Source organism: Schistocerca gregaria, chromosome 3 (genome assembly GCF_023897955.1).
Source record: "Schistocerca gregaria isolate iqSchGreg1 chromosome 3, iqSchGreg1.2, whole genome shotgun sequence".
Taxonomy (NCBI): Eukaryota; Metazoa; Arthropoda; class Insecta; order Orthoptera; family Acrididae; genus Schistocerca; species Schistocerca gregaria.
This window is the reverse complement of record NC_064922.1, coordinates 568,971,107-568,993,749: the sequence shown is the minus strand read 5'-3', so window position 1 is coordinate 568,993,749 and position 22,643 is coordinate 568,971,107. Positions and strand designations below refer to the sequence as shown.

General features: G+C 42.3%; 1 protein-coding gene across 1 annotated transcript in view; it reads left to right on the top strand.

Moving 5' to 3' along the window:
* Window positions 1-21,811, top strand: part of LOC126354559 (cholinesterase-like) — a 59,643-nt gene extending 37,832 nt beyond the window's left edge. Inside the window, exons 8-10 of the mRNA XM_050004302.1 lie at window positions 11,814-11,943; window positions 12,522-12,654; window positions 21,517-21,811. Of these exons, the coding sequence (XP_049860259.1) occupies window positions 11,814-11,943; window positions 12,522-12,654; window positions 21,517-21,685 (432 nt within the window). The 3' untranslated portion in view covers window positions 21,686-21,811. The remainder of the gene's footprint in view (window positions 1-11,813; window positions 11,944-12,521; window positions 12,655-21,516) is intronic.
* Window positions 21,812-22,643: the final 832 nt, after the last annotated feature.

Here is a 22,643-nt window from a genome sequence, read left to right as displayed (position 1 = left end):
TTCGCTCATAAATTTCTGCAAATGCCCACATACTCACCAATCTGATCGGGTCAACTATTGCTGAAGTATGGAACCTGCGAAATACTAGATATTGTTTACAGACATTTCTCTGTCCAATCTGTCCGCGTATATGCCGGTCTCCACCCTGTACTACGACGAAGTGAAGCACATATTCATACCCGACACTTCTGGGGTTAAATTATGTCAAGTACTCAATATAAACGAGAAATGCGCAAATGGGAACTCCAGGTTAGTGGCTGACGTTCGAACTGTTAGTGGGTTGGTATTCGAATGTTTTGTCTGTCAATGATGGGGTCGCCTGACGGCGAGAGTCGTCAGGTGGTGCAATAAAAAATAACGCTTTAAAATGGTGTTTCAGTCGCAGTACATCATAATGAATGATTAAACTGCTAATCAACGAAACGGAATTGTATGTCACCATGAGCTTCACTCCAAAATACTGTTAATGTTTTATTTTAGTATGTGCTGTTCCTAAGATCTGAATGTGTTGTCGTGGTGGTGAAGGATGTGTGAACTAGTTTCAGTTAATGGTTGTCAATCTTTATGAATGAATGCACACTTAATTTTACTATGGTGTCCAGGATAAAGCTGACTGGTTGTAGGTTCTGCTGCGAGTTCCAATTTAAAATGAGTACATACCGTCACGAGTCCAATTACTAATGTTTTAATTGTTTCAGCGGTGAAGATTTAAGCCATTTCGCTGTAGAAGGATATTATTAATTTAGCCTTCCCATGCCATGAGGACCTTAGCGTTAACGACTGTAGCGTTACCTTTGAGCGTTACCATATCTAAGTCTACAACGGGGAAGACTGCAAAGACTGAACGGTATTCGCCTTGAGCGATGATCCATTATCAACTTGATGGGGAAATCTAAACATGATACAACTGTTTCTGTCCTGGAAAGGGGTCTTACCTTTGTTCTTATGCGTTTCACCATCAGTAATGGACTTCGTCTGTTCCACGGAAGAGGCTGTGCGCAGTTTTGCAACAGATTTATCAGAGGGTACTCACCACGACTCTGCCTTGACGGAAGGTGTGTCACAGACGAGCAACATTGTTGCTTTCAGATAGCAGCTGTCGGTAGCTTAGAGGGTTCATGGATACAGTGTTAGTCAAAGGAGATAAAGATATCGTGCTCATGCCACAAAAGGACTATGTTTCGAAGATCAATGCTATTTTTTTATTTTATTCAAACATCTCAATTCTAAAAGGATTATACTAACTGTAAGGTGAGCCAATTAGTGGAACTTTCGACATCTCTACCAAAATAGGTCATTAATAGACTCAGGTCACGTAGTTCAGCTCTATCTAGACAGTAAATATTGCCAAAAATACACTAAGAAGGTGTCCCTCTATGACCAACTGTGGCAAAAACAAGAGCGGCCATTTACGGTCGAAGTACTTGGTGCCTTTACTCAAACCAACTCCAAACGTCGTACAGGAAATTCTACTGATATTATCAACAGACGTAAGTCACCTAAGTTGGATTGTACAAATGGCTCTGAGCACTATGGGACTTAACATCTATGGTCATCAGTCCCGTAGAACGTAGAACTACTTAAACCTAACTAACCTAAGGACATCACACACATCCATGCCGGAGGCAGGATTCGAACCTGCGACCGTAGCAGTCGCGCGGTTCCGGACTGAGCGCCTTAACCGCGAGACCACCGAGGCGGCACCTAAGTTGGAAACCAACGACTTATTTGGCATTTTTGATGTTGCTTCACTTTCTACAAATGTGCCTGTGATGAACTCATTACATTTCATTGGGAAAACGTTTGGTGCTGATATTACAGCATTATTTGAGCGCACTCTCTCTTCGATGCACTTTTTATTTAACAACGAGCGTTTCGAACAGTCTGACCGAGTTGTTATGGGGATTCCTTTGTCTGCATTCGTGGCCAAACATTTTACTGACGATTCTGAACAAAGAGCACTGACAAGTTTTAAAGCCAACAGTATTTTGACGATTTTATTATGATACTTTCACAGTTTGTCCTCATGGTTTAGACGTTCACTGAGAGTTCCTTCATCATCTGAACTCCATATACGAACACATTAATTTTTTATGGAGACACAGAAAGGAAGTTGTTTCTTGTTTTTAGACGTCTCTGTGCAACATAAGAACGAGGGCACATTTGGACTTTTGGTGGTACGAAAGGCGTCTCATACAGACCTATATTGACAGGATAATAGTTCCCCACTATCCGGTACAAACAATGGGTCCCCTGAAGACCTAAATCCACCGTGTCAATACCATTCAAGATGCTAATGAACTGCAAATAGAACTGGAAAGCTCCAAAATCTTTTCCTGAACAATAGATATTTGTATCAGCAAATATAGAGCTAGCTACAGACATACAAACAACGGAACAAGGACAAAGACGACGGTTTAAAAATAACAGCATAGTTACCACAAACTGTCTGGTAAAAGTATTCAGAGTCCTGACAGCGAACATTATCATGGGAGGCGTCTTTATGACGACTTGAACTCTGCTGGAGACGCTTCCAGTGATATTTTTGGATGTCTGTCGAGAAATGGCCGCCCATTTTTCGACAATAGCCCACCCCAGAGTAGGTAGTCGTGATGAACAATGCGGTTTGGAGGTAACTCGACGCTGTAGCTTAGTCCAAAGGCGTTCCTAGGGGTTTATCTCGGGACTATAGGCAGAGAAGTCCGTCTCACGAATGTTATTGACAACAGACCACTGCCTCATCTGCTGCTTCATGAGAGGTTGCACAGTCATGCTGACACAACAATTTCATAATCTCGGAAATTTTCCTCTACTACACACAGTACACAACGTTCCAAAATGTGTTATTCTACTTCCGCATTAAGCGTCTTCTTTTAAGCTCAATAAGGGAACGACACACTAACCATAAAAATCACCTCCCATAAACCCTTCTCTGTACTTTATTATTAACAGTACATGTGAAGAGCTGGCGGACCATTGTACGTCATTCATTTTAATTCCTTACATACGGTCGCTTCTGCACCTGGACTGCTGGCAGCTATTTTGGAACTCGCAAGTGATTCCCTCCGCTGAATTCATACTATGTTTCTGCAGCCACCCACTGTAATGCTCGATCTTCCTTGCTCGATCTTCCTTGTCCGTCAGTATATGAGGTCTGGGTGGTTTTTATTTTGATGTGGTTGTTCCTTCGCATTTCCGCTTCTCAGTCACATCACTGTAAGCTTAGGCAGGTTTAGAAGAATTTAAATGTTCTTGATAGATTTGTTACTCAGGTAACATCTAATGACTAGTCAACGTCCGAAGTCACTGAGCTCTTCTGACAGACTTACTTCACTGGTACTGTTTCCCTACTGACAACAGTGTTCCCTACCTCCTGGTATATCGGCGGGTCCTTATCTAGTGACATTTATTGACCAATTGTGTATTATTTAGGGGGGTACAGATACTTTTGATCAATAGTGTGTACTGGGAATGTTTCCACGGAAATAGGCACAATTGTACACTGTGTGCACGACTGGTTTGTTACTCTATTATCAACTGCATCTGCCCAGTGTTTGGCATGTTGCTGGGAGACCAGAGGACGCCTGGCCTCCCAAGACGGCTCGAATAAACAGTAGCGGACATGGACATAGGGTCGTTCTCGGCTAGTTTTGGGGAAGTCACTTGCTGGCAGTAGTGGACCGTGTTTGCCGTGGACTTGTAAGCGCTGTGCCGGACTGAACATAAATGGAATGCGGCAGCAGGTCCTGTGGAGGGTTACTGGCGCCATCACGCCAGTTGAAGTTATCTCGCAGCTGCTCGACAGTTAAAGGAACCGTTGCGTGACCATGTTGTGGACTGTTTGGCGAGACTTTCTTGCAATGGTCAGTAATCTATATTCTCTCCTTATGCGTGAACCATTGTATCTTGGTTACTCCCGCGCCTACGTGATATTTGTGTTGTAACTCTAGTCCACTGTTGTGAACCAATCAAAGAAGCTCGGTGTTATTTTGATACTTGGATGCATGTGGCCTATTTTCTGGATGCCTATTCGTGATTTGCGGAGAATGTCAAGTTTCAGACTTGGTAGTCCATTCGCAATGCTTCTGAGCAGCGTCGCTGGCTTGTCTCCGCAAATCATGCTGTCTGTCGTATCATTCTACTGGATCTCCGCTCTGACTTTTTTGTCGCTTTTGTCAGCCTTATTTAGTATTTTCTTAAAGTAGTGTTCAGAGTAATTACTGTTACGGTTGATTTTACAGAGCATGCCTCATATACACTATTGGCCATCAAAATTGCTACACCAAAAAGAAAGGCAGATGATAAACGGATATTCATTCGACAAATATATTATACTAGAACTGACATATGATTACATTTTCACGCAGTTTGGGTGCATAGATCTTGAGAAATCAGTACCCAGAACAACTACCTCTGGCCGTAGTAACGGCCTTCATACGCCTGGGCACTAAGTCAAACAGAGCTTGGATGGCGTGTACAGCTACAGCTGCCCATGAGGCTTCAACACGATACCACGGTTCATCAAGAGCAGTGACAGGCGTATTGATACGAGCCAATTGCTCGGCCACCATTGACCAGACGTTTTCAGTTGGTGAGAGACCTGGAGAATGCAGTGGCCAGGGCAGCAGTCGAACATTTTCTGTATCCAGAAAAGCACGCACAGGACCTACAACATGCGGTCGTGCATTATCCTGCTGAAATGTAGGGTTTCGCAGGGATCGAATTAAGCGTAGACTCACGGGTGGTAATACATCTGAAATGTAACGTCCACTGTTCAAAGTGCAAACAAGAGGTGACCGACACGTGTAACCAATGGCACTCTATACCATCACGCCGGATGATACGCCAGTACGGCGATGACGAATACACGCTTCCAATATGCGTTCACCGCGATGTCGCCAAACACGGATGCGACCATCATGACGCTGTAAACAAAACCTGGATTCATCCGAAAAAATTAAGTTTTGCCATTCGTGCACCCAGGTTCGTCGTTGAGTACAACATCGCTGGCGCTCCTGTCTGTGATGCAGTGTCAAAGGTAACCGCAGCTATGGTCTCCGAGCTGATAGTCCATGCTGCAGCAAATGTCGTCGAACTGTTCGTGCAGATGGTTGTTGTCTTGCAAACGTCCCCATCTGTTGACTCAGGGATAGAGACGTGGCTGCACGATCCGTTACAGCCATGCGGATAAGATGCCTGTCATCTCGACTACTAGTGATGCGAGCCCGTTAGTATCCAGCACGGCGTTCCGCATTACCCTCCTGAACCCACCGATTCTATATTCTGCTAACAATCATTGGATTTCGACCAACGCGAGCAGCAATGCCGCGATACGATAAACCGCAATCGCAATAGGCTACAATCCGACCTTTATCAAAGTCGGAAATATGATGGTACGCATTTCTCCTCCTTCACGAGGCATTACAACAACGTTTCACCAGGCAACGCCGGTCAAATGGTGTTTGTGTATGAGAAATAGGTGGAAACTTTCCTCACATCAGCACGTTGCAGGTGTCGCGACCGGCGCCAACCTTGTGTGAATAATCTGAAAAGCTAATAATTTGCATATCACAGTATCTTCTTCCTGTCGGTTAAATTTCGCGTCTGTAGCTCGTCATCTTCGTGGTTTAGCAATTTTAATGGCCAGTAGTGTATTATTTAGTGTATTGTATTTTATGACAATACTTTTTATTTAATGCTCGCCAGCCTATAATACATTGGAATTTTATTGAAAAAGAGTTTAGCGCTTAGTGCTTTCCCAAATGGCTCAATTCATTGTCCTCCTGTACTTTAATAGAGTAGTTTTAATTGCTTTCTGGGCTTTCCAGACTGGTTTATGCCTTGGTGTTATACTTAACAACAACTGTTTTATATGCTGCCTACCTCTGTGTATTGCATGACTGGTAAACCATTACTTAATGCGTTATTTATCACGGATCTAATTCTACGCTCTGGTGTATCTGGTGACAACAAACGATTTTGTAATACGTCTTTGGAAAAGGTACCTGGTTTGGTAAGACAGGTGGGCAGCTGATTACATCATGTCTGTTTTGCCTGTCATTTGCTATTTTCTGAACCAGCAGCCTGTGTGACAACTATCTGATCATTTGTTTATTTACTGATGATGCCCATTGGCATCAGCTGATTCCATCTAAACAGTCTGCTTTTGTCGCTGTTTATTTTCCTACAACCTTGAAATGAAGCCCTTGTCTTGCCACGGTGTTTAACAGGTCAACTGTAAATGTTTAAACACAACTATTTCCTTCAAAAATCCCGTTTGAGTTAATCTAAGCGACACCGTTTAATGGGGACTTTTAGTATAAGTTGAAACTGATATTTTGCTCGGCCATTGCGCAGTAACAGCTCTCTGTGTTTAAGCTTAAGATCCTGAAGCATCTTCAGCGATTGTAAATTTTTTACAAGTCCGCCTGCCATTAACACTTTTATCTTGTATTTGAAGCAAATGCTTTTACGCTTCTTGGTGTTGTAATTTGGTCCACTTAGGATTAGTTGGCGTTACGGTAAACTGACCTTCATGACCGAGGCACAACGACCCTTGATGAAATATGTATGTAAAATTGTATTAATTGAAATGGCTTCGCCGTGGGAGCCACATATCATCGGGCCTTAAGTCTTTTGCACAGTTCATGGGAATAATTTTTTGACTGGCTTCGCCCTTAAATCGTTGTTACTACTACTGCTTAAAACAACAAAATATTTTGACCACATCTTAGTAGACACTTGTGATTGGGCCGTAAGTCATTTGCGCAGTTGCTAAGTATAGTGTGCAGATATATTCTCTTGATAGTAACTGTAAACGGGCAACTTCCTATGGTGATTAAGATGTTGATGACTACGGATTAGTAGTTCAATTACCTGATAATTTCATTTTGGCTTCTTGTTGTCTTTTAATTATCATATTAGTCCCACGCTTCTAAAGGATTGTATCAAACTTCGATTTTTCTTACTGTAAATGGTTTAATCATTTTGTTAAATTAATGCCCTATCACACTTTATTTTATGGTCCAAGGACCTATCCACCCGCCAAACAGCTCCCCGCTTCAAAGACTTCTGGTTGAAGTTAGATTACGTTATCCATCTATGATTAAATGCAACGAATGTATTCAAAAATCGCATTTGAATCCATCTAAGCGACTCTTTTTAACGGCGACGTTTATTATAAGTATAAACTATTAAAGACGACTTAGAGTTTCGCAAGGTTGGTATTTGTGGGATTTTGGGCGAGTGTGGCAAATGTTATACAGGAGAAACAAGTCTTCAGGATCGCACAGTGGAACACCGGCGGAATATTCGCTTCCTCGAAACCAGAAAGTCTGCTGTCGCCGAAAACTTTAATTCTACTGGTAATTCGATGGAAATGAGTGAAACCTCAGATACATCGTATATGTCAAAAGTATGGGCCCCGTTAGCAATGTATCAACGGAAATACGAGTGTATGAGTCGCTTATCATTCGGGATACACACTGCATGGAATTCTCTCACAGAAAAAATTCGTGCTCTGCGTAGCCGGCAGGTACCATTTTGCAATTTTACAGTGTAAAGACGATTGATCCGATATCGCCGGCCGGGGTGGCCGTGCGGTTCTAGGCGCTACAGTCTGGAACCGCGTGACCGCTACGGCCGCAGGTTCGAATCGTGCCTCGGGCATGGATGTGTGTGATGTCCTCGGGTTGGTTAGGTTTAAGTAGTTATAAGTTCTAGGGGACTGATGACATCAGAAGTTAAGTCCCATAGTGCCCAAAGCCATTCGAACCATTTTTTTTTTTAATCCGATATCGTTGAGGCCATCTGCCACGGTGGGAGGCTCGTGGTGCAGCGTGCTGAGTAACACTACGAGCGCACTCGCACGATCAGCACATGCGCTGTGCCAACTGGGTTCATCACGCACGGTCTTAAATAGTACTCGTTTCATGCAGCGAGCCATGAATTCCTCTCCTGTGCCAACCTCTTCATCTCAGAGTATCGCTTGCAACCTACGGTTTCAATTATTTGCTTGATGTGATCGAATTTCTGTCTTCCTCAACAATTTTTGACCTTATCAGCTCTGTCTAGTAACATCGAATCCATTCTCTGATGTATTAACAGATGTCCTATCATTCTGTCCATTCTCTTTATCAGTGTTTTCCGCATATTCAATTCCTCTCCGATTCTGCGTAGAACCTCCTCTTTCCTTACCTTATCAGTCCACATAGTATTCAACATTCGTCTGTGCACCACATTTTAAGTGCTTTGATTCTTTTTTTCCGTTCTGGTTTCCCCACAGTTTATGTTTCACAACTATGGAACGCTATGCTACAAATTTTTACTCTTAGAAGTTTCTTCCTCCAATTGTTTGATAATAACAGGCTTCACTAGGCCAGGAATGCATTTTCTGCCACTTCTAGTCTGCTTTTTATGTCCTCCTTTCTTTATCCGTCATTGGTTATTTTATTGCCGAGGTAGCAGAATTCCTTAACTTCATCTACTTCCGTCCATCAATCCTGATGTTAAGTTTTTAATTTGTGATACTTCTCATTACTTGCGTCTTTCTTCCATTTACTCTCAATCCATAATCTGCACTCATTAGTTTGTTCATTACATTCAACAGATCATGTAATTCTTCTTCCTTTTCACTCAGGATAGTAATCTCATCAGTAAATCGTATCACTGATATCCTTTCACCTTGAATTTTAATTCTACTCAAGCAACATTCTTATACTTCCATCTTGGCTTCTTCGATGTACAGATTGAATAGTTACACCATTTATAATAAGAGCACTTACATCTTGGCCGTCCACAGTTATTACTCCCTCTTGCCTCTTCCACCCATCTCTCCCTATAAGCTTACCCCGATTTTTCTCATAATTTTGAATATCTTCCACCATTTTACATTGTCCAATTCTTTCTCCAGGTCGGCAGATCCAATGAACATGTCTTGATTTTTCTTTAGTCTTGCTTCCATTATCAACTGCAACGTCAGAATTACTTATCTCGTGCCTTTACCTTTTCCAAAACCAAACTGATTGTCAGGTAGCACATCCTCAAGTTTCTTTTCAATTCTTCTGTATATTATTCTCTTCAGAAATTTGGACGCTTGAGCTGTTAATCTGACTGTGCGATAATTCTCGCACTTACCAGCTCTCCCAGTCTTCAGAATTGTATGATGAGTTTTTCCTGAAGTCAGATGGTATATCGCCACACATTCTATACTCCAACTTGAATAACATTTTGTTGCTACTTCTCCCAATGATTTTAGAAATTCTGGTGGAATTTTATCTGCTCCGTCTGCCTTATTTGATCTTAAGCTCGCCAAAGCTCTATTAAATTCTGATTCTAATACTGGATCCCCTACCAATTTAAATCGGTTCTTGTTCCTTCTTCTATCACATCAGTCGAATATTCCCCCTCATAGAGGCTTTTAATGTATTCTTTTCACCTATCCGCTCTCTCCTCTGCATTTAGCGGTGGAATTCCCGTTTCACTCTTAATGTAACCAACCTTGTCTTTAATGTCATCTAAGTTTGTTTCGACTTTCCTGTATCCTGGGTCTGTCCTTCCTACAATCACATATTTTTCAATTTCTTCACCTTTTTCGTGCAGTCTTCATTTTACCTTCCCTGCACTTCCTGTTTATCTCACTCCTTAGCGACTTGTATTTCTGTATCCCTGAGTTTCCCGGGAAATTTTTGGGCTTCCTCCTTTCTTCGAACAACTGAAGTATTTCTTCTACACTCCTGGAAATTGAAATAAGAACACCGTGAATTCATTGTCCCAGGAAGGGGAAACTTTATTGACACATTCCTGGGGTCAGATACATCACATGATCACACTGACAGAACCACAGGCACATAGACACAGGCAACAGAGCATGCACAATGTCGGCACTAGTACAGTGTATATCCACCTTCGGCAGCAATGCAGGCTGCTGTTCTCCCATGGAGACGATCGTAGAGATGCTGGATGTAGTCCTATGGAACGGCTTGCCATGCCATTTCCACCTGGCGCCTAAGTGGGACCAGAGTTCGTGCTGAACGTGCAGACCGCGTGAGACGACGCTTCATCCAGTCCCAAACATGCTCAATGGGGGACAGATCCGGAGATCTTGCTGGCCAGGGTAGTTGACATACACCTTCTAGAGCACGTTGGGTGGCACGGGATACATGCGGACATGCATTGTCCTGTTGGAACAGCAAGTTCCCCTGCCGGTCTAGGAATGGTAGAACGATGGGTTCGATGACGGTTTGGATGTACCGTGCACTTTTCAGTGTCCCCTCGACGATCACCAGAGGTGTACGGCCAGTGTAGGAGATCGCTCCCCACACCATGATGCCGGGTGTTGGCCCTGTGTGCCTCGGTCGTATGCAGTCCTGATTGTGGCGCTCACCTGCACGGCGCCAAACACGCATACGACCATCATTGGCACCAAGGCAGAAGCGACTCTCATCGCTGAAGACGACACGTCTCCATTCGTCCCTCCATTCATGTCTGTCGCGACACCACTGGAGGCGGGCTGCACGATGTTGGGGCGTGATGCGGAAGACGGCCTAACGGTGTGCGGGACCGTAGCCCAGCTTCATGGAGACGGTTGCGAATGGTCCTCGCCGATACCCCAGGAGCAACAGTGTCCCTAATTTGCTGGGAAGTGACGGTGCGGTCCCCTACGGCACTGCGTAGGATCCTACGGTCTTGCGTGCATCCGTGCGTCGCTGCGGTCCGGTCCCAGGTCGACGGGCACGTGCACCTTCCGCCGACCACTGGCGACAACATCGATGTACTGTGGAGACCTCACGCCCCACGTGTTGAGCAATTCGGCGGTACGTCCACCCGGCCTCCCGCATGCCCACTATACGCCCTCGCTCAAAGTCCGTCAACTGCACATACGATTCACGTCCACGCTGTCGCGGCATGCTACCAGTGTTAAAGACTGCGATGGAGCTCCGTATGCCACGACAAACTGGCTGACACTGACGGCGGCGGTGCACAAATGCTGCGCAGCTAGCGCCATTCGACGGCCAACACCGCGGTTCCTGGTGTGTCCGCTGTGCCGTGCGTGTGATAATTGCTTGTACAGCCCTCTCGCAGTGTCCGGAGCAAGTATGGTGGGTCTGACACACCGGTGTCGATGTGTTCTTTTTTCCATTTCCAGGAGTGTTTATTGACAATGCACAGAAGTTCTATAGAAAGTAAAGAACATCATGTGAGGAGTAGTTTTTTAATGCTGAAGTTAAATCACTTTAACGCAACAAACGATAATGATAGATTATTATTCGAATTCTTGTTCTTGATATCTGACATACCATGGAACAAAAGGTCAACATTAACGGCTCTTCAACAAGTCAAGTACACCACTAGAAACATGCGTCTGGAATAAATTACTAGGCTGATACTGCTTCATCAAAACACACCTACAAATCCCAGATCATGCATACTCTCTGGACAAAACTCTTTTATCAGCCTATGAGTTGATCATCTCCATATTCGTTAATAGCTATTTACCTTGTGAAACTAATTTGGGGATATATAAAGGAGGACATTATTGTACAAAGACTTTATTTTCTTATGAAGTTATTGTCACTGTGTTTAAGAAATTATGTTAGACTGTCTTACTATTACGAGTGTATGCAGTACATCTATATTTTCATTTCCAACAATATGAAGGTCCAGAAGGTTCAAAATTTACATTAGTTTTTTAATATCTTGCTTCGATTATTTTTTCTGCTTCTCTATACATTAAGAGACTGTAAAATATTTCTTTTGTCACCACTATAGCTGCACAAGCGTAATACAAGAAAAGAGTTTTACCATTGTTACAGTTTAACAACGACATAGGAACGTTTGAGCCTACTGATTCGTTGGTGAGAAAATTGGCCAGTATCTCCAACCTAACAGTTTATTATTACGAGTTCGACTACAGAGGGGTGAATGTGCCCACCACACCATGGGGTAAGTTCTAGATCAAATCATGTTTTTAATCGCAGTTTTCCAAGTGCAAATTCAAACAATTCTTGACGCTATTTCAGTGAGTAATAGGGACTGCTAGCTTTTCATTTAGTTTTGCTATTTAACTGATAGTATGCATCGGCAGTTCAACTTATCATCTCACATAATAAGCGTATTTGGTATATACTAATTCATTCTAATAGAATCTTTCAATGTCGACGGTTGTCTTCGTTTTCAAGATATTTCCACCATCGAGAACATCGAACGTAAGTGGTACGTGTCTTTGTGCTGGGCAAGATTAGAAAATGGCATTACTATGTGGATTATTTGAAATGAAAAGATAAAGGCTTCTTTAACTGTCATAATGTTCAGGCTTATTCAGCAGTTAAACACTAGGTCATAATTCAAAATAGTGGCATTATGTTCCAATGCATACCATTTCTATAATAAGGGATGATACGATGAAGTACGTAAAAGAATGTAAATTCGCAATATAACTGTAACTCATTTCCTTAGTTCACCGACAAAATGTCACGCATACACCTCAACGCCTATTGTATCATATTTTATATGTTTTACAGGAGTTATACATTCTGGGGAACTTCCTTTCCTGTTTTTGAGGAAAGACACAGAATACAATCTGGATCCCACATCGGAGGAAGAACAAATACGCAGAAACGTGCTCCGGCTATGGACGAACTTCGCCAAATACGGGTTCGTTTATCGTTCCTCAGAAATGTGTGCTACGTACAGAGAGTCTCTGTTACGTAATCTAAAGTAAACTTGCACTAGTTCCAAGAGTACTTATTCAACTCTGCGAGTGTCTACACAGTTTCGAGGAGGACAGCAACCACACTCACATGCAAGCACTTATATTATGTGATCAAAAGTATCCGGACAACCACATGAAATGCAGAATTGGTCACTGTATGTCACGCGAGGCATTTTTGCCAGTAAAAAACGAGGCTCTTGAGGAAGAATGGACTCCCATTCCGCCACAGACATTCAGACCCAACAGAGCTCAAGCTGTCATAAAAGTGGAGGGTGGACGCACCCCATATTAATGTACACTAATAAGAGTCCAGATACTTCTGATCATATAGTGAAGTTTGAACTATAGTGCCGCCCAGAAGATTAACTGACAGTCACTCACCGTCACCTGCCTGTTCTACAGTCAGTGCCGGGATACACTTGATGTGCGAAATCTCTTAGCATAGTTTAGTCAAGAGATCTATTCATCTAATGAAAATATATATTTTCCTGGAGACACAGTGTGCCCCTACCTTATCTTCGATAAGAATATAAGCTGAAGTACTGAAATAATATTGTGCCAATGTCGAGGTTTGAAACCGGGCGTCCTACTAACTGGACAGATATATAATACTCTACACCACACTGGCAGGATTTCCCCGTTACGTACAAAGCCGGGGTGCTGTTCCCGTACTGAAGAGCCTCGGAAATACTGACAAGAAGGAGAAAATCAAACTGGGATGAGGTGTGATTTGAAATTCGCTAAGGGAGGGCACTGGACAGAGGTGGTCCGTGCAGTTCTTTCAGCCTCAATGCCAGGGTGGCGCAGTGCATAACACATCTGCTCAGTAACGAGGACAATCGTTTTCAATACCCAACCTTGCGACAATTTTTATTCATTACTTCAGCTTCTATCCTAAGTCGAAAGAAGTGCATGGGCTTATTAAGGGATGCCGGTGGTTTACCGCTCCAATTACTGTCATATTGTGGGTCGTAAATTACATGTTTCATGTGTTTCTGTTCATGCATTGTCAATTCATATAGAACAAGACGCTCAGTACCAACCAAATATCATCTCAGTTGACAACGACACCAAACTGACACAGTGGAACATCATTTTACTCAACTCCATTGCCGATACAGATCACGTGGGAGTCAGTTTGGCGTCACCAAGGTCAATTGCTCATTCACATTCATATAATTCCTCTGCAACCCACACTTTATTGAGAACCACTTTATAAATATTTCTAGACTTTTCCACTCTCTGAAAACACGTGGGAAAATGAACAAGTAAATACTTTCATGGAAGTTCTAGTTATGCTTACTTTATGTAAATGTAGGCGGTGGTCAAGAAAATATTTCCGCGTTCGTAAGGGACAGTTGGCGACTGAAATTTTATGAAAAGATCTCGATGCAACGAAAATAGTTTTGTTTGATGATCACCATTGAAGCTTGCTTACCATACCTGTGATACACTTTCCCTATTCCTCGATAACAGCATACGCGCTGGCCGTCCTAGACTTTGTAGATATCCGCCGTCAATCCTATTTAACAAGCCTTCCATACCACACAGCCATGCACCAGCATAGGCCGAAGAAGTATTGTGTAGGTAATCACTGGTTCCTTAGATTTTTTTTAGTTATCAGTGATCTCACTGCTTTGATGCGGACTGCCACAAAATCGCCTCTTGTGCCAACCTTATAATCTCAGATTAGCACATCCTCAATTACTTTCTGGATGTAACTCATCTCCGACATCTCCCTGTAGAACCACGAATGTTATTTCCTGATGTCTTAACAGATGTCATATCGTCCTGTCCCTACTTGTTGTCAGTGTTTTCCAAACATTTCTTTCCTCGCCAATTCTGTGGACAACTATTTATTCCTTGCCTTATCAGTCCACCTAATTTTCAACGTTCGTCTTTAACATCACATGAAAATTGCTTCTATACTCTTCCGCTCCTGTTTTCCTACAGTCTATGTCTCACTGCCATAGTATGCTGTGCTCCAAACGTACATTATCAGATATTTCTTTCTCAAATTAAAATGTATGTTTCACTATTATATGTCTATTGGTCAGGAATTTTCTTTTTGGGAGTGCTTGACGGAATTTTATGTCTTCCTTGCTCCATCCGTCACGGATTATTTTGCTGCCTAAGTAACAGAATTGCTCAACATCATGTAATTCGTGATCACAAATTCTGAAATTTAGTTTCTCAGTGTTCTCATTTCTGCTACTCGTCATTACTTTTGTCTTTCATCGATTTACTCTCTCTCTCCATATTCTGTTCCCATTAGATTATTCGTTTCATGGCATTTCAATCAACAGATCCTGTAATTCTCCTCCCCTTTCACTGAGGACAGCTATGTCATCAACGAATCTTAAAATTCATAACCTCTTACCTTGTATATTAATCATACTGTTGAAACTTTCTTTTATTTCAGTAATTACTTCTTCGACGTATAGACTGAATAGCAATGACAGACTATTACACGACTCATTACACCCTCTGCAATCCTTGTATTTTGTTCTTGGCGTGCCACTCGTATCTCTTGGCTCTTGTAGAAGTTGTATACAACCCGTCCCTGCCTGCAGCGTACCCTTATTTTCCTCACAACGTCGAATATCTTGCATCATTTGACACTGTCGAACACTTTTTCCAGATCGACAAATCTTATGAACGTGTCCAGATTTTTCTTCAGGCTTGATTCCATTATTAAAAACAAGTTAGCAGTGCCTCTCTGGTTTCAATACATTTCCTAAAGCCAAACTTATCGTCCTCTAACAGATCTTCACTTTTCTTTTCCATTCTTCTGTATATTATTCTTGTCAACATCTTAGATGCATGCGCTGTTAAGCTGACTGTGCGGTAAGTCTCGCACGTGTCAGCTCTTGCATACGTTGGAACGGTGTCGATAATGTTTTTTTCCACAGTCAGACAGTATATCGCCGAACTCATAAATTATGCATCCCAGCGACAGCGTGAATAATGGTTTTGTTCTACTTCCCCAAAAATTTTTAAACTCCGATGGAATTGCATCTTTTCCTTCTGCCTTATTTGATTTTAAGCTTTGCTAAGCTCTCCTAAATTCTGATTCTAATGGCGTATCCCCTTAGAATTCACTTTCCACTCTTAACGTTACCACTCCCTATTTTAATTTTACCGAAGTTTGCTTGGACATTTTTATGTCCTCAGTCACTCCTTCCGACAATAATTTCTTTTTCGATTCATTCACATTTTTCGTGCAGCCATTTAATCTTAGCTTCCCTGCAATTCTTACTTTTTAAATTCCTAAGTGAACTGTATTCCTGAATTTTATAGAACATATCTGAACTTCTTACTTTCGTTGATCAACTGAAGTATTTATTTTGTTACCCATGGTTTCTTCGGAGGTTCCTGTCTTGTATCTACGTCTTTTGTTCCAACTTCTGTGGTAGCCATTTCTATAAATATCCGTCCTTCTTCCTTTGTACTTCCTACTGAGCTATTTCTTATTGCAGAATCCACAGCATCAGGGCACTTGAAGTTTATTTCTTCATTGTTAGTAAATCCATATCCTACTTTTTGTGTAGTGATTTTTGTTGCCAAGTTCAAATGGTTCAAATGGCTCTGAGCACTATGGGACTTAACTTCTGACGTCATCAGCTCCCTATAACTTAGAACTACTGAAATCTAACTAACCTAAGGACATCACACACATCCATGCCCGAGGCAGGATTTGAACCTGCGACCGTAGGGGTCGCGCGGTTCCAGACTGTAGCGCCTAGAACCGCTCGGCCACTCCGGCCGGCCTATTGTCTAGTCTCCAAGGCTTCAGCCTACCCTTCATCCCTGTCAGATAGTGGGCTGACTCTATATTTGCCCCTGTGAACGCCTTAAAATTCAGTATCTGATTTCGGAATTTCTGCCTCACCATGATGTAATCTCACTGAAAGGACGCTGTATCACCTTGTCTTTATGAAGCATACATTCTCCTTGTGATTCCTGAACAAAGTATTCTTTCTTACCACCTGAAATTTGTTGCAAAACTTAGTCATTGTCCTCTCTCATACCAGTACAATTCCCATATACTCTTGTAGCCCTTTATTCTCCTCCTCCCCCTTCAACCGCATTCCAGTCCGTAATGACGATTAGAGTTCCATCTCCTTTTACTCACTGAATTACCCATTCAGTGTCCTCATACACTGTATAATCCTGTTCACCATCTGCCTGCGACGTCGGCTTGTATACTTGGGCTGTTGATGTCGGTGTTGGTTTGCTGTTGATTCTGATAAGAACAACCCTGTCACTGAACAATTGACAATAGCTCACTCTCTGTCCTACCTTCCTATTCTTAACGGATCTTGCTCCCGTTATTACATTTTCTGCTGCTGGTGATATTGCTCTATACTCGTCTGACCAGAAATCCTTGTCTTCTTCCCATTTCACTTCATTGACAGCGACTATATCTAGAGAATGGATCAGGGGCACTACGTCAGTAGTGTGAGGATAAGTTGACAATTTGTGTCTGACGGGAGGCGTGCTGGGGTAACCCGAGCAGATGCGGTGGCTCAGTAGCCAGTGCATCTGACTAGGAAGCAGGAGACCTGGGTTCGAATTCCGGTCCGACACTAACTTTCAAATTTCCCCGCTGATGTAAATCGATGCCCACTAGCAGCGACATGCATTAATTTTTTGTGTCATTGTATCTAGAATGGTTTCCATGATATTCTGCATTGTCATACCGTTGATCATTGCTGATAGTAAACCGCCTTTTAGAGGCTGTTTCCCATTCCAGGAACTATAGAGTGCCCTGTCCCTGTGTCCAATGCTCCGCACCCTTTGACAATGCAGTTAGCATAATGAGGGTGACTTCCTATGCCGTAAGTCTTCGGCTGCCATTGCTGATGATTTTTATTCAGAATTTAAGGAACGTCAGCGCTCGAATTCGGGAGCGAGGGCGTTTTGATTACTAATCACAGACACTCCCCTAAAACATGTGTTGAATAGTCAACTTTTCACTTTGTTTCATTCAGCGTATAACAGAAATTTAGCGCAATTTTTTTCGTATTCATGAGAAGGACCTCACACTAATTATTGTTTAAGGACAGTCAGTGGTTTTGGCATTATGCAGTAATCCTGTCGAAATAATTTTGAAGTTGCTTTTAAAAAGTTATCAAGATGCTAACAGACATCCAGACATCATCTGCAAACAATGTAAGAGCGCTACTGAGGTAGTCCCCTAAATCCTTTACATTAATTAAGAACAGAGTCACTTCCTCGTGGTTCTGTAGATTTCATTTCGCTTGTCGCTAGATGGCTTCTTTCACTTGCTATGGATTGTGACATTTGTGACAGCAAAACCACGAATCCAGTTACACAGTTTACATGGTACTCTATAGGCATGTAATTTGATTCGAAGCAGCTTCCGTGGGATGGCCTCAAAAGCCTTCGAAAAAACTAAAAATATGGAATCATCTCGAGATCACTAGTGACTACCAATCGTTACTTAGTGCGTCTAAAGAGCTAGTTGTATTTTACAAGAATGACATTTCCCGAACCCAGACCGGTATTATGTCAAAAGATAAGTCATCTTCGAGGTGTATCACAATGCTGGAACAAAGAATATGTTCCAAAATCCCACTATAAATCGATTCCAATTATACAGGTCCTAAATCATTAGATTACATCTATTTCCGTTCTTGTGAATTTGTGTGACCTGTGCTATTTTCCAGTCTTTACGCGCGGACCTTTAGCCTAGCTGGCGGTTAATGGATCTTCATCGGTATACTCTGAAAGGGATCGTAATATGTGTAAACCGTATGATAAATTCGTCTTTATTAAGGGAATTAAGTTACTTCTTCTCATTCAAATTACTCTTGGTAATATGTCTTCGACCTTTGCTTTTGCTAACAATTTATTAATGAAGAGGGATAGGCTGAGGTTTAAGATACAAGTCAAGAAGAAGCAATAGGCAAAGAAACGGCATACGGAAGTACTAGGAAATGAAGAGATACGCTTGAAGTTCTCTACGGCTTTAGATACTGCGACAATGAATAGTTCAGTACGGGTTTAACTTAAGAGAAATCGACATCTCTAAAAAGTGATTTCACAGATGTTGAAAAGTAAAACATAGGTACAAGATAGGTAAATGCAAAAGAACCATGAATAATAGAAGAAATGCTTCAGCTGGTCGATGAAAGAAGAAACTACAAAAATGTTCAGGGGAATTAAGGACCAGAGAAATACATGTCGCTGACGAATGAGGTAAATAGGAAGTACGAGAAAGCTGACGTGAAATGGCTGCATGAAAAATGAGGGAAAATCGAAAAAGAAATGATTGTTGGAAGGACTGAGTCAGCATATAGAAAAGTCGAAACAACCTTAGGTGAAGTCAAAAGAAAGAGTGTTTGCAATTAGAGTGCAAAAGGTATTCTACTGTTAAATGCAGAGAAAATAATGGGTAAGTAGAAGGAGTACCTTGAGAACCTCTATGATGGTGAGGACTTACTTGATGGTATGACAGAAGAAGAAACAGAAGCCGATAGGGAAGATATAGCGGATAAAGTATTAGAATCAGAATTTAGAAGAGCAATGGAAGACTTAAAATAAAATGAGCCTGAAGGTAGAGAAAAAATTCCATTGTAAATTGAAAGACCATTGGGGCAAGTAGCAATAAAACATTTATTCTTGTTGGTTTGTAGAATGTATGAGCCTGGCGATATACCAACCGACTTCCGGGAGAAACATCATCCGCTCAATCCCAAAGACTACATGAGCTGACAAGTGCGAGAATTATCGCACAATCAGCTTAACAGCTCATTCATCTAAATTGCTGCCAAGTATAATAAACAGAAGAATGGAAAATAAAATTTATGGTTTGTTAGAAGACGATCAAATTGACTTTAAGAAATTCAAAAGCACCAAAGTGGCAGTTATGACTTTGCTGTTGATAACAGAAACAAGACTAAAGAAAAATCGAGACACGTTCTTAGGATTTGTCGACTTGGAAAGAGCGTTCTATAATGTATAATGGTACAAGATGTTTGAATTTCTGAGGAAACTAGGGGTAAGCTACAGGGAGGGAGACGGGTAACATCCAACATATCCAGGAGCCAAGAGGAGATAATAAGAGTGGTAGACCAAGAACGAAGTGCAGGGATTAAAAAGGGTGTAAGACAGGGATTTCGTCTTTAGCTCAATCTGTACATAAAAGAAGCAATGATGGAAATAAAATAAAAGTTCAAGAATGGAATTAAAAGTCAGGATGAAAGGGTATTGGTGTTAATATTTGATGACAACATTACTATCCTCGGTGAGCTTACGACGAAATGTTGCTTCGCCCTCTTTACTTTGCTGTCCTTTAATACTGCATGTATAAGCAGCGATTAAAAAGTTTCCTTTGTAAGGCCACACAATTCACAGTCGGTACGCCAGTCAGTCAAAATTACCGTGAGCATTGAGGCAATCATCCCAACGACGCACCAGGTTGAAGATAATTGCTAGGTAAATCATCGTGCTGTGGTACGTGAAGCAGTCCGGAACAGCCTGCTGCACGCCTTCGTCAAAAGGAATCGTAGACATGTCAGGCTTTTTTTAAGTGACCGACGTCCAGTCCATCTAAAGGAGAGGAATCAGGACTACAGACCGGGAATACGAGCGTCTCCCAATGAATTGGCGTAGTTTCTGCACTACGATATTTGCAAGTATGGGTACGTGCGTTATCATGAAGCAGCAGCATCTCTTGTCGCAGTTTTCCCCGACGTGTCACCTTAATTACACTCCATAAATTCTTCATAAGAGGGTTGGAACTTACATAGTGGCAACTATTTATTCATAATCGATGCACAAGAAGTACATATTTGCACCTGTTACTGTCCTTCAAAGTAGTCACCAGCGTTGTGTAGAACCCGTTGCCAGAAATGTGGAAAGCGTAGTATACCGTTACTAGAGCCTGTTCTGTTGGTGATGCGAATGGAGCAGTCTAAAGTTATGACGGTGATTCTCGTGTACGACTGTGATAGTGTTATCCTAATGCATTACGTTCCTCCACGGCAGGCCGTCAATGTACAGCATTACTGTTCGTTTTTGGAGCATCACGTGCGACCAGTTTTGCGAAAGAGGCGGCGACACTTTCTGTGCAACCCACACAATGCGCGGCCGCATGCAGCGCAAGCTGCGGGTGCTCTCTTCTCTCGATGGGACTGGGAAGTACTGTACCATCTACCATAATTCCCGGACTTAAGTCCTTGCGACTTTGATTTGATTCGGAAGATGAAGGAACCACTTCGTGGCATTCGATTCAGAACTGTTCCAGATATTCGACAGGCAGCAGACAGTTCCATTCGCACCATCAACAGAACAACGTACCACAGTACTATAGATTGAAGTTGAGACGACCATTTTGATACAGGTCTATCAGCTTGTGGTCTATCAGCACGGAAAACTGCATCAAACTGGCCTACAAAAAGTACTTAAGCTACAGCGCACGCTCGTCGAGCGAGGTTTCCAATATTCTCGCGAACTCTTCGCGCAAATTCTTAGTTCTTTATTGTTGCAAATTTAATTTACTTTAATTGTGTACTGAGATACGTTTTTCTTGGAGTGTGCGGTTTTGAAGTTGTTAAAGAAAAACGTGCGAAAGTGATATTAAACGTGGTTTAACTGGGAAACCATTCGCAAAAGGATGTATGTCCATCTGAAGTTTTTTGTTGAGAATCATTAACACTATCGCGTCTCAAGTCATGCACCTTTCCTCCTGACTCACCCTGTATAAGATTTAGTATAAAAAGATAACTCATCAAGTAAAGAAGTAAAAGAGAATACAGTGATATTTCCTTTTACAGGAACCCTACTCCAGAGGCGGACCCTGTGGTGTGGGAGCCGTATGACCTCACCAGCCGCAGCTACCTGCTGATGCAGGCCAACTTCTCGCTCGAGCACGACAGGCTCGGAGAAAGGATGGATTTCTGGAACGAGAACGTGCCGCTACTGCCGTATCCCAGCACCATCTGACACACTAGGTCTCACGTAATGAACAGTGGTAGCGGACCTACGCATGACAACGATTTGTGCTGGTGACATGTTGAAACTTACGTTAAAATTAAAAATGAAATTGTAAATAACGTACTCGAAAATGTATCAGTGTGAACTGTTTATGATTCCTTTTAACCAATGTATTCGAATGCTAGCAGTTCTGTAGCTCTTATCATCATTTGCTTCTGCTGCCTAGAGATCTGTCACAATATACAACGACCTCATTCTGCGTATGAGTTCTGAACTATTCCACAGCTCATCAACACCATGTTAAGTTATCTAGTGATACCGTTGTTCACGTTGTATCAATAACGTCTGACCGACAGCACTACGGAAATATCTGTCATCATACCTTTACTACCGGTCACCTGATACCACTGTTCCATCCAAACCAGCGAGATTGCGATGTGATTCTCTCGGGATATTATAATTTTAGATACCTTTATTTGACTGTACAGTGGTTGTTAAATAGCAGCAGTACTAAGCCAATCACCTCCTCCTAGACAATTTAAATTAGGCTAGTTCGTTTCATTAGTCGTCGAACGAAGTCTGGCAATTGTCCATAATCTCGACTTCATACACGGAATTTTTGTGATCAATCAATTGAACCACTTCCTGCCGGCCGCGGTGGTCTCGCGGTTCTAGGCGCTTCAGTCCGGGACCGCGCGACTGCTACGGTCGCAGGTTCGAATCCTGCCTCGGGCATGGATGTGTTTGATGTCCTTAGGTTAGTTAGGTTTAAGTAGTTCTAAGTTTTAGGGGACTGACGACCATAGCAGTTGAGTCCCATAGTGCTCAGAGCCATTTGAACTGGTTTTTGTCAGTTCACGACCACTGAGAATGGGTCCCTATTGTGCAGATGAATGATAACGTCTTCGCTGTTTCATGATACACCGAAATATGTTTCGATTTAGAAACATCCAGTACGTAGACATTA